The 13193-nt window shown below is 43.6% G+C and overlaps 1 protein-coding gene across 4 annotated transcripts in view; it reads right to left on the bottom strand.

Annotated features, from left to right (window-relative positions):
• Esrp1 (epithelial splicing regulatory protein 1) overlaps positions 1-13193 on the bottom strand; it is a gene marked incomplete at its 5' end in the record, with an annotated part of 67408 nt that overhangs the window by 6067 nt on the left and 48148 nt on the right. For 2 of the 4 annotated variants that reach the window (XM_005381812.2, XM_005381813.2), the window contains 2 exon segments: positions 1121-1230; positions 5064-5214. In XM_005381812.2, the coding sequence (XP_005381869.1) occupies positions 1156-1230; positions 5064-5214 (226 nt within the window). In that variant the 3' untranslated portion in view covers positions 1121-1155. 4 annotated transcript variants of the gene reach the window in all.

The following is a 13193-nucleotide window of genomic DNA, read 5'->3' as shown; positions in this document are numbered from 1 at the left end:
GGGGTGAGAAAGGGAGAGGGAGAAGAAGGGAGGGGGAGAGAAAGGGAGCAGGAGATACAGCAGAGGAGAGGGAGGGAGGGAGAAATGAAAGGAGGGAGGAAAGGAGAGAGAATAATAAGCCAGGCTGAGATGGGAATCGCAAGTTTGAAGCCAACCTGAACAACTTAAAGAGGATCTGTCTCAAAACTGAAAAATAAAAAAGGGCTGGGGGTATAGTTTACTGGCTGTGGGTCCAATCTCCAGTACCACAAAAGGGGCCTGGGGAGAAGAACTAAGCCCCATCAATTCCTGAACAAGTCTACACAATTCCATCTTTTTGTTTTATTTATTTTTTTCCGGTACCAGGAATCGAACTCACGACCCTGCGCTTGCCAGGCAGGCGCTGTGCCGCTGAGCTAAATCCCCAGCCCCACAATTCCATCTCTTAGGAAGCCAAACACCGTGCCTTGAGGAAACAAGCTGCCGTTTAATAGCTGGAAAAATACAAAAATCATTTTAACCTTATAAGGGTTCTTTCCCCCTTTAGATTTTAAAAGAGGAAAAAGATACAGTGAAAACCATGCAATCATTTTGCAATTAAGCACATTTTTTTTTTTTGAGATATGATCTCACTAATTTGCCCAGGCTGGTCTTGCTTGTGATCTTCCTGCCTCAGCCTCTGGAGTAGCTGAGACTTCCAGCATGTACCACCATGCTAAAGATACATTTTATTTCTTTCCTCCCTTCCTTCATTCTTTTATTTAGTGGAACTAGAGATTGAACCCCAGGCTTTGCTTGAGTTGTGAACTTTAAAATGGTTAATTTTGTTAGAAGAAGTTTATCTCAACTTTTTAAAACAGCACACTCAACCTAGACCCTACGTGACATAGTAAATGCATGTCCAAATAGAGACGTGTTCCCTCACTCCAAAATAACATTCAGGTCTCATCCATAAGCATCACTTTCTATCTGTCTACTGGAAAATTTAATTTTAGAGTCCATTCCTTCCAGATTTCTGACACTCTTACTGCATTAAGGAAAAGAAGAAGCCTCTCAACAGGTTCCTGAAACACCTTCAGATTTTCGGCCTCTCCATTGGTTTGGCCTTCTGTAACTTAGCTTGCGTATCAGAGAGCCTTACCTTCTTTTCTGAGGATGGTCTAACTGCTGGGGCCCTTAAATACAAACCCATTCTTTGGGTAGAGTCCTGGCCTGGTCATTTGTGTGAACAAGTCCATCCTCGGTTGCATACTAAAATGCAAGTTGAAACAAACAGAATCAAATGATGGACAAGTTGTCACTCCAAATGGTTAGTATTTCAACTAAAAACAGCTACCCACAAAAGAAAGGCTATTTAGACTGTAGGAAATAAAGCACTGGTATAAACCACGTATATAACGCTAATACGAAATGTTCATTTCTTATTTAACATAAAGCTGCCATCAAAACCCTTTGATGAATGAAGTAAGACTGAACACATGGATTAAGAGAAAAACTAAAAACAAACTCAGAAACAAAGTAAAAAGCCTCAAAAACGGCAGCCCACAATAATTCAGGACCCAGATCTTCAGATTGCATGAAGAGTACAGTGTGAACGGTACTGCAGGTAAGACTGGGTAGCATGTATATGACCCCTATTATTTGCAAGCCATTTACAAGAAGGCAAACCTACTCAATATCTCCCAACAACCCCTAGAGTTGTGAATGGTGTAGGATATGTCTGAAATCTCAATCTAATGCTTTCAGTGCAATAGGTAAAAATCCAAAGTGAATGATCCAAAGAAATGATTAAAATCAGTACTCTGAGAAACAAATCCAGCACTTACTGAAAATGTAAAGGCATTGACAATAAAGTATAATGCAAAGAGCAAATAAAAAAGTTAAATTGCATAAGGATCCCTCAAAATCCAAGTCAAATAAGACGTTCATCAACTAAAATATGCACTTGCTTGTGTTACTGAACAGAATGATGCCAGCACTGCCAAATATTCCGAAGGTACTTTGTCTTCGTAAATTCTGTTAATTGCATTTATTAAAATAGATCTAACTCAGGTATCTTAACTTTACAAGAGGGCAGATTTGATAACAGAACCTATGGCCCACATCCTGCTTTAGCCGTCAAAATTTCCCCCATTTTCCTATTTTTTGTTGTTGTGTTGTTTTGTTTTTTGAGACAGGGTCTCACTATGTAGTTCAGACTGGACTTGAAGTCACTATGTAGCCCAGGCTGGCCTCGAACTCACGACAATCCTCCTGCTGCCTGGCTTCCATTTTTCTAAATCTTTGCTTCTGTAGTCCCGTATGAATTATGGAAAAATGCAAATTTATAATTTTACAGAAGAAATTTTGCTGAAGGTAAAGAGAAAATCCATTACAAAATGGACTTAAAGACAATTTATAAAATGACATACTAGAGCTGAGAGTGGTGGCGCACACCTGTAATCCCAGCACTCGGGAGGCTGAGGCAGGAGGATCTTTGCAAATTTGATATCAGCCTGGGCTACAAAGTGAGCTCAAGGCCAGCCTGAACTGCATAGCGAGACCCTGTCTCAAAAAAACAAAAAACACCCAGAAATAAACTGAAAACTTCCCGCTAAGTTAGCACAGTTTTCTTTTTAAGAAGTCATCCACTGATTTTACCATCTTGTAACCAAGCCAAATGTAACAAATCTCAAAGCCCATCATGACTGGCTATTACTGGAATAACTGAGAATGGAAAATAATAATAAGGCATGGACTCTGAAAGATAGTGGAAAATGGGAGCCTCTGTGTAAGAATGAGGTAAACCTGGGTTAGCTGTAAAGGTGTTGAATATTTGCCTCATAGCTCAAATTACTGAAGGCTAATATTGGAATATAATTGGGACTGGATAACTGAGGTTCTAATGCAATCTTAATTCATGGACCCAGTTTATAAATTCTAAGCACTTCAAAAATGAAGACCAAACCAGGTGTGGTGGTGCATATCTGCAATCTCAGCACTTGGGAGGCAGAGGTGGGAGGATCATCGTGAGTTTGAGGCCAGCCTGGGCTACATAGTGAGACTCCCCCCGAGTCAAAAAAACAAGAAGGCCAAGTATTTTCAGGAGAAATAATTTTGTACAATCATTCTATTGCTGATTAAACCAGGTAACTCTACTCCAACATTGAATGACACTATAAACTATTAAAAAGAACGGCTACAGACTGACGTTATCTCCCTTTTGAAGCTTGTCAGGTTTTAGTCATATATATCTAGAAATAATCCATAATATATGTCTGTGGTAAAATACACCAAATGCTAGCTACAACACTCTTTGTAAGAGCAACTGTGTTCTCATCACTAATTTATGTCTAAAAATTGCTTGATTTTATTTAGTGTGAATATAAATGAGTTAAGGCTAAAAGGAAATTAACTCAGGTGACCCCTGAATTTCAAACTTCCCTTGGACTTTCTACAATGGAAAAATAAAACAGAAAAGTCAAAATGTTTTCTCCATGGATTAAGCAACCTTTTCAATATATTTTCAGTAAAATTTTATTTATTTATTTATTTGTTTTTGTCTTTTTGAGACAGGGTTTTTCACTATGTACTTCAGGCTGGCCTTGAACTCACAACGATCCTCCTGCCTCAGCCTCTCGAGTGCTGCTGGGATTACAGGCGTGAGCTACCATGCCTGGCTTCCAGTAAAATTTTATAATCTAATGAGTTGGGTAGGAAGTTTGCAAGGTAACTTTTCTACCCCTTTGGAGGTCTTCCAGAGGCAGCATAATTGTAAAGGGAACAGTAAAGAACCTGTTGACTGGGGCTGGGGATTTAGCCCAGTGGCACAGCACCTGCCTGGCAAGCGCGAGGTCGTGAGTTCAATTCCCAGTACTGGAGGGAAAAAAAAAAAAATCTATTGACCCCTGAAACAAACTTTTAGAATAAGAATATTCCTTCTAAGGAAGTATGTGCTACACCTGTCAGTAGCAAAAGGGAACTCTGGGCCACCTTCATTCAGCTTTTCCCTATCAAAGATTGTTTCACTTCTTAGAAAATATCCCTTGCCTGTTAACAGCCCTTAGGACAATCAGGGGAATGTCTAGGTCTGGGGCACGGGGCACCATGAGAGACGCTTTCAGCTGGGGTCACAGTCCTCTGTGGCCTGTGGGTACCGAATTCAAACCGATGCCCCATTGCAGCAGCCTGGCCATACATGGCCTCTACAGGCTGCACCGCACATGTGCAGGGACTACGCCAGGTGTCAGGACATCAGTCCTCTGCCTTCCCAACCCTGCAGACTGAAGCAGGGGTCCGCTGAAGAAGAGGGCAATTTTCCCTAGTAGAGCAATACAAAGCCTACGAGTTACTTATCTTTGGCATATCAGCAGAGAGATTTCAGACTTTAGGTTATTATATCACTTACGGAAAACGAGCCCGCCCGGATGGGTGGGCAATGAGCAGATTTTGTTCCCTGCTGCAGAGTGCTTACTAAAAAAACTCAATCTTTAGGGAAGTCAGAAAACAGCTGATGACACAGGCGTAACAGAAAAAAGTGTCAAGAGCAGCGTCAGCCTCATGAGAACAGCAGCGCACGTCAGTGACTCCCCGCGTCTTTGCTAAGCAATGCTTTTGTTTGATTTTGTTCTTTCCTTTCCCCGGGTTAGGCAGAGGCCACTGACCACTTTTTGGGGGTGCTTGTGTATGTGCTGGGACCAGCTGGGAACTACACTCCCAGCCTATGTGCTTAACAAGCAAACAAGTACTTGGCACCCGACTCACTGGAAAGTGCATCCTTGGCCCCTCTATTCTCAATGCAAACTCCTGTGCTGCGCTGCGGTGTGTCCTGAGAGCTTTCTCAAACTAGCACAGGCTTCAGAACAAGCAGCAGCAGATAGAAAGAGCGAGGCCAGCATGGAAAAGCCCTCACCTTCTCAAGAGGATGCATCTGAAGTCAGGTGCCTCAACCCCAACCCTAGCTCTAACGCCTTCTGCAAGCCAGGCTACTAGCGTGTGTACACGTGTACGCTGCAGGGAACCCACGCATTTGCTGGCTGTGTGCTTTAGGCAAATCAACTGAAATAATAAGGGCGCTGCGGGTGTTTCTGCCTCAAGGTACTGACCTGGTAACCTTGGAAGAAGTTAAGAATTTCCTTAACTCCAGTATTGTAGGCCAAGCCCTGCATCCTGACCACCGTGCCGGGCTGTGGAGGGACACTGCTAAGACTGGCAGCTGTAGGGAAGTAGCCAAGACTATTGGGCGAACCTGGGGGGCTAAAGGGAGAGAAAGCACAGTGAACCAATAGGAACAGACAACGTTGAATATTTACTCTACAAACATTAGTTACTCAAGGAAACAGACTTTCCTAAGATGATCTTTCTCGTACTCCTCAGAGCTCTCCCCCAAGACAAGGAAAAACACTACAGCCACTCCGTGTCACATTTCCGCAAAAGCCAGAAGATGAAAGGCAGTGAGGTTAATGCGGAGCTGTCCCGAATCTCTCAGTTTCTTGAAGGGAAAAAGAGAGTAGTAAGCCTGCAGCCACTCAACCACAAAGCGCCACCTCCAAAGCCCAGCTCGCTGATGATGAGCCGGCAAATTATAAGGAATACGAAAGCACGAAAAGACGTGAATATAAAGACTGAGAGGAACCACAGCCACACAGACCAAAGGTATCCACAGTGACTGCTCCCGAGAATAGCCTGCCCGACCCGTATGTACAAGCAAAGGTACAGCACAGGCGTGGTAAAGCAAAGTTTGAAAGCACCCATGAGTTTAAAAAATTGAGTGATGGGAAGATGGGAAGGGGTACAGAACGAACTGAATTGGCCACCATTAACACGAGGGGCAGACGCATTAATGGGTCCCGGTGGTCTTATCTGCAGCAATACTGCCAAGGAATACAAGCCAAGGGAACGCCCGACCTCAGGTACCAAGGCCAGAGAGCACCGCGTTAGTTTCACCGGTTAGTTCAATTCACCAATTAGTTCACCAGCTTAACCCCTACTGTTTCCTACCACAATTGGTGGCCAGATAATTCTAATTAAAACCATATGTGGAAAAGTTTTCAGAAGTTATTAACTTAAGAAGCAATATAGTTCTTCCAACTTTAGCTTGTTATTAACATCTATTCATCTTTTGAGGAAGGTAACTGTTACATTTTGGAGATGCATAAACACATAATACCAGGCACAGACACTTCTGAGAGTCCGTCCTACCCAGTACTAACAGCTGGGTCAGGAGGATCGCCCGCAGCTATGTCCCAGTCCCAGACTCCTCTGCGTTTTAGCACTATAACCTCCAAAAACTCACTTATCGAAACTATTTCTTCAGTTGCTACAGGAGCATGAGGAGTATAGCTGCAGTTTCCTAAGACAGTACTTCAGGCTCAGTGACTGACATACCAAATCCACCCAAATGCAGTGGCAAGGCTGCGATTCAGCTGGGCAGTAGCGCACTTGCCTATCAAGCAAAAAGCTTGGATTCAACCTCAGCACTGCCGCCAAAGAAAAAGCTACGGCACATTCTCTGGTTCTTGCTACTGTCATAGCCATCTCTATTCCATCATTTATAAGATAACAGGAGCCTGAAAGTGTTACCTTTCCAATCTTTTTTTTTTAAGTTTTTGTTTTTCTCCGGTACCAGGAACTGAACTCATGACCTTGCGCTTGCCAGGCAGGCGCTTTGCTGCCGAGCTAAATCACCAGCCCCGACCTTTCCAATCTTGAAAGCAAGTTTGCAAATTAGAATTCAGAGGTGGGAACAGAAATCAGGACTTCAGTAATGGGCAAAGGCTGCGGCTCAGGTGCAGAGAACGTTCCTGGCACGCACGGGCTGTCATCAATCTTCAGTGCCACCAAAAAAAAAAAAGGTTCAGTAATTTCCCAACTGGGTACAAAACCAGTTAGCTCTTGGCCAAACCAGAAGAACCCACTCAGATTTCTCAGCTTCTGGTTCAGTGTTTTCTTCCTATGCAACCACCACTCAAAGACTGTATTTGCTCATGTCAAAGACCTGACATGCTGAATTTACTACACAAAGAACATCTAGACCTCTCCACATATTTCATTACTACTTGGATTTTTCCACGCAAGATATGAAAGACAGCCAGGCATGGCGGGGCATGCGTACAAGCCCAGGACCGAGGGGCCTGGGGCGGGATTACAGATTTCAGTCCCACCTGAGCAATTCGGCAAAACCCTGCCTCAAAATCAAAAATAAAAAGGGCTGGGGATATAACTCAGTGCAAAGGCCCTGTATTCAATCCTCCATACGGGGGACTATTTTTAAAATTTCATATAAGCAGAAGGCAAGTCATTTCACACCATACTTCTAACACTGACAGGGCCATGAGTAGCACAATCCTAGTATATATGACTTCTGCCTACAGACCTTAAATTAAGTTTGAGGTCGCTGATAAATCCAACCAGAAATTTAAGGTCAGAAAGAACTAGTATATTCAGCTCCTAAAGTAGCACTTATCCTAATAAAGCTTAAACGCACCTCAGATTCCAATACTTCGTTTTTATTTTTTCCCAGTGCTGAGAACAAACTCAGGACCACAGCCAGGACCTTGGGAACACTAGGTAAGCACTCTACCATTCAGCTCCACCCCTAGCCTGCCTACCCTTCTCTATGCTAAGATTATCTCTGGTACACAAGAGTAATGGTTGATATTTTTTTTTGGTAACAACTTGCAAAGTTTAGCTAATCCACTCAGCAGGGATCCAAGGTCCTTCTTTGTAAACATCCTCATCCTTTGCAAGAGGACTGCATGGAGATTGTGTGAGTGCTACACATGGTCTGGGGGCAGAGTAACCTGGTTACAATATAAGGGAGGAAAAGAGGCTTGCCCCCCATTTTTTGCTCTTGTTGCTTTTGCTATCACCTGCCACCTTGGATTGTTGGTCCTGTGCTATGTCACCTTGCCTTGGACTGGGAGATTACTGACTGAAACCGCCACAAACTGTAAGCTAAACAAACCTTTCCTTAATTTTGGGTGTTGGGTATTGTGTCTCAGCAACGAGAGAAAAGTAACCAAGACAGAATTTGGTATCGGGAGTGGGGCTCACGCTGTGACTATACCCAACCATGAAGTTCAAAAGCCTTTGGGAATGGCTTGTAGGAAGAGTTTGGAAAGGTTCAGAGCTGTCTTCACCAGAAAGAGTAGAGCTGGAACGCCTTAGGCTGTTCTGTATGGGAGATTCTGGTCAGAGCTCAGAAAACCAGAAGGCTGATAGAAAACCTGCTGGGAAAGACCAGAATTAGGGGCTTTCTGCTGGGAATTACTATAGTGGGTGCTGGACTCCAGATGATGTATGTAATGACTTGGCAGAAAGTTTGTCTATACTTTGCCTGTGTCCAGAGACTTTGCCTGAGACTAAGATTAAGGGTGGTGGACTAATTAATCTGGTAGAAGAAATTTTAAGGCAGTCCTAAGTTGAGGCTGTGGCATGGCTATTACTGGGGTCTTCTAGCCAGATCTATGTTGAGAATCAAGAGCAAAGAGCCCAGCAGGGGCTTCAAATGTGAGTTTAACCAGATAGGAAGCTCCAGTAAAGCTGTGAATGCAAACATAGAACTTTGCTGAGGAGAGATGGCCTGAGGGCATCACAAGAAGCAGCAATTCTTTACCCTTTGCAGCCTCAAAATGGTAAAAGTGGAAGAATTTGCCCTGAGAAGAAAGCCTCAGAGCACCATGTTCCAGAATGGCAGCAGCCACACTATGTTCCAGAATGGTGGAGCATGGAAATCTGTTCCTCAGAGTTGGATTCAGAGTGCCCAGCAAACCAGGCACTCAAGCCCTATAGCCACGAAAGAGGAAAGCCTTCCTACTGCTCTAGCTGGCAGCAGATCTTGGTATCACCCACATGGTGCTGATTTTAGGCATATGCAGAATGCAAGTTATAGGGCTTCCGGCTCCATTTCAAAAGGCTTCCGGCTCCATTTCAAAAGGCCTGGGAGACCAGGAAGTGTGCTTCTTGGAGGGCAGTGTGTAAAGTGGTGAGTAAGAAGCAGTTTGGAAAAGCCAGGAACATGGACTGTCTGAGGAAAGCTGCAAGGGGGGAGAAAAGCAGGCCCAAGAGAGAAGCCATGGGAGCTGTAACCACCAGCAGTGCCTCAGAAGTAGAGTCACTCAAACCCTTTGGAGCTCACAATTTGCCACAGATTGCTTCAGATGCTGGACAAGAAATTATAGGACTTAATGTTTCCCTGCTGGATTTCAGACTCGCCTTGGTCCCAATCCTTTGTATTCCCGTTTGTCACTTTTGGAATGAAAACGTTTATCTTGTGTGGTTGAATGTTGGGAAGTGTTTAACTTTTCATTTGTACAGGGGCTTGCAGCTAAGAGTTTGCCTTGCATCTCAGAGGTGACTTAGGACTTGGACTTTTTAGCAGTGCTGAAACTGTTAGGACTTTGGCAACTCTTGCAGATGGACTAAATGCCTTTTGCATAAAGGGATGTGCAGGAGTCTTTAGGGGAGCCAGGGGTGGAATATTTTATTTCTAATTTAATATAATGTTGATAGACAATACTGCTTCTTAAGGATTGTTAAACCTGTGTTATAATGTTCAAATTGTGAAATGTTTAGAATACCCATGTCTTTGTATCTGAAAACCAGTTTGAAGAAATGTGTCCGGTTGCCAGGTTGACAAGGGATGGATTACAATGGTTGATACATTGTATCAACTTGAGAAGTTTAACTAAGCAGCTCAGCAGGGAGCCAGGGCCCTTACTTTGTAAACATCCTCATCCTGAGTGAGGGGTACAGGGATTGTGTGAATGCTACACCCCACCTGGGGGGTAGGTAGCCTGCTTACAATATAAGGGAGGAAAGAGGCTTGCCTGCGCCCCCCCACTCCTTTGCTCTTGTTGCTTTTGCTGTTTTCCACCCCCATGAACTGTTACCCCTGTGCCATGTGCCACACTCTGCCTTGGAGCCAGCTGATTATGGACTGAAACCTCCCCAAACTGTGAGCTGAATAAACCTTTGTTTCCTTCATTTTAGGTGTCAGATATTTTGTCTCAGCAAGGAGAGAAAAGTAACCAAGACCACAAGGAACCATAAGGAAAGTAAGTAAGCTGGGTCTCTACCTGACAGGGCACAAAAAGTTTTTCACTAACCTACATTTTAAATTCCAATGATTTTTAAATAAGAGCAAAAATAGGTAACAGAATAGAAGTGACAAGATAATGACATGAACTTATATGTAGAAAATCAAAGTGATTTACTAAGAATACAACTAGAATAAACTGGTTAACATGTTTACAAGACATAAGATCAGTTGGATCTCTATATACTAAAGGGAGAAATGAAATTAAGAAAGCAATCCCACTCACAAAAACATCAAAAAGGACCTATCTGGGGAAAATCTGAATGAAAATACATGACTTTTACACTGTAATCTATAAAACATAGTTTTTTCAAAAACCCATGTTTATGAATAGACACACTATTGCTAACATGGCCACACTCCCTAATCTCGTGTGCAGATTACAGTATTTACCAAACACTGCCACTAGCTCAAGCATTTGCCTAATATTCATTAGGCCCTAGGTTCAAACTGCAATACTCCAGAGGAAAAAAAAGTGAAAAGCTTCTTTCAAAAAAACTGTATGTTAAGCCAGGCCTGCTGGTACATGCTTGTAATCCCAGCACTCGGGAGGCAGAGGCAGCAGGATTCCCACAGGTTCAAGGCCAGCCTGGGCCACCTAGTGAGTTCTGCGATAGCCTGAACTGCATAGCAAGACCTTCTCTCAAAATCAAAAACAAAACAAAACAAATGACGGGTGTGGCTGTGCATGCTTATAATCCCAGCGTTCAGGAGGCTGAGGCAGGAGAATTGCAGCGAGTTGTAGCCCAGCCTGGGCTACACTGTGAGTTCAAAGTTAGCCTGAACTACATGGCAACAAGATCCTGTTTCCAAAAACAAAAACAAACAAACAAAAACAAAACAAAACAAAACAAAAATCCCAATTTTAAAATGTGCAAAGGATTTCAACAAATATTTCTCCAAAGGAAACATTCAAATGGAACATAAAAAACTCCAAGTCAACAGTCACTAAGGAAATATACATCAAAACCATAAATCAACATGCATGAAAATGGCTAAGCCAAGAAGACAGTAAGAACTAGAGAGAATGCAGAGAAATTAAAACTCTCACATTGGTGGGAATGTAAAATGGTGATACTACTTTGGAAAACAGTTTGGAAATTCTGCAAAGATGAACGTAAGAGTTTATCTGTGATCCACCAATGCTACTCCTGTGTCCACCCAGGAATATGGAAAACCTATGCTTGTAGAAGCTTAAATGAAATGTTCCTAGTAGCAACATCCCCTCCCCCCGTTTTTGTAGTGCTGGGAATCAAACTTGTACTGGCAAAGCTGCCTTGCTCTATCTCTAGCCCTACAAATGAGTGTTCCTGAGGGGCACAAGGTTATTTGTGGGGTGATGAAACATTCTAAAATTAGACTTTGCCAGGTGTGATGGTGCACAACTGTAATGACAGCGCTCAGGAGGCTGGGGCAGGAGGATTTGTTCCAAGTTCAAGGCCAGCCGGCGCTATAAAGTGAGTTCAAGACCAGCCTAAACTGCATAGTAAGACCCAGTCTCAAAAGACCAAAAAAGAAATAAATTAAATTAAATTAGAGTTACTGTATAACATTTTATAGTAAAACTTTCCTAAAATTACTAAGATACTTCTGTAAACATACTGAACATCACTAAACACTTTTTCTTGAGACAGGGTCTCACTCTATAGTTCAGGCTGGTCTTGCAAGATCCTCCTGCCTTATCCTCCAGAGTGGTGGGATTGCAGGCGTGCACCACCACACCCGGCCTATCTCAAAATTGCTAACCACTGAGTGTTAATATAAAATTAGCCAATTTTATGTTTAAAGAATTATCACAAATTCATGCTAGGTTTGGTGGCACGTGCCTAAAATCCCAGAATTCAAGAGGCTGAGGCAGGAAGATTGCTGTGAGTTTGAGCCCAGCCTGGGCTACATAGCAAGACCCTGTCTTAGAAATAGAAAGAAAGAATGGAAGGAAGGGAGGGAGGGAAGAAGAGAAGGAAGGAAAAAGAGAGAAAGAGAGAAAGAAAGAAAGAAAAAGAATTCAAGCATGAAATGTTGTAACCACAGTTCAATTAAGCCCACAAGTGAGTCCATCAAAATAAGATTATCAGCGTACAATGGTGTATACTGGTAACCCACTAGGTAAAGAGAAACAGAGGCAGGAAGATCTCAAGTGCCAGTCCTGCCTGGGCAACTTAGCAAGACCTTTCTATTTCTCAAAAAAATAAATAAAGGGCTGGGGACATAAGCACCGTGGTAGAGCACCTCTGCGTTCAATCCTCCACACACAATCTCAGCAGCTCATCTTCAGCTCAACTGTTAGCCATTGTGTCGGGTCCTTACTTCCATTTATCTTTGGTTAGGGTTCAGGTTCTCAAGGGCAAAGATTTTAAGGCCTCACATATGCACAGTGGCAGCCCTGTAACTTCCACACCAAAGCTCCCAAAGGTCAAGAACTGACAGCACTGTAAAGGGATGAAAGGGTCGGATGCTCCAGCACCGGAGAGAGACAGAGTAGAACAGAACAGCAAGCAGACAACAAGGAGCCGACCTGAGCCGGGTGGGAAAGCCAGAGGCTGCGAACAGAGGACGGACCGGGACCAGGACAGGAAATACTCGAGGGCTCCCCACGGGGTTCACCAGACAGCTGGGGCATCAGCGGGGTGAGGACCTGGATGGCTCAGGGCCAGCAAGGCTCCAGTAAGGGCCCTGCTCCCTCCAAACCACAGGACCGGACTTGGGGGCGAGTGACTGTGTGATGGTGACAGCCTGTACTACCCAGTGAGGTCAAAACCTCTGCAAGCACAGGGGGCGGAAACCTTCCGTTCCTCGAAGAAAGTCTGACTTTCTTCCTTTGCGATTATGAGTTCTATGGTTTAGGCTCCTTTGTGTTTATCTGCTTGCAGACCCATAGCATTGTGCCAGGAGAGACTTCACTGCCCAAGATTCTAGTGCCAAACTATCCAAATATTTACTCCTAATCTATATTCTCCCCATCCTAATCTCTATCATCAAATTATATACTTAATGGTATATCCTGAATGTCACAAAATTGTGTACAGAACAGGGAAGGCTATATGAACACCCAGGGCCAGGATTCCTACCAGCATGAGCATGGCTCATAGAAAAACACTATTAAAAACATACTCTGCCCGGAGGGTGGGCCCCCAGC

The sequence above is a fragment of the Chinchilla lanigera genome, unplaced genomic scaffold (assembly GCF_000276665.1).
Source record: "Chinchilla lanigera isolate Chin_1 unplaced genomic scaffold, ChiLan1.0 scaffold00016, whole genome shotgun sequence".
NCBI classification, from domain to species: domain Eukaryota; kingdom Metazoa; phylum Chordata; class Mammalia; order Rodentia; family Chinchillidae; genus Chinchilla; species Chinchilla lanigera.
The sequence above is the reverse complement of the archived record's forward strand: the minus strand, read 5'-3'. Positions and strand labels throughout refer to the sequence as shown.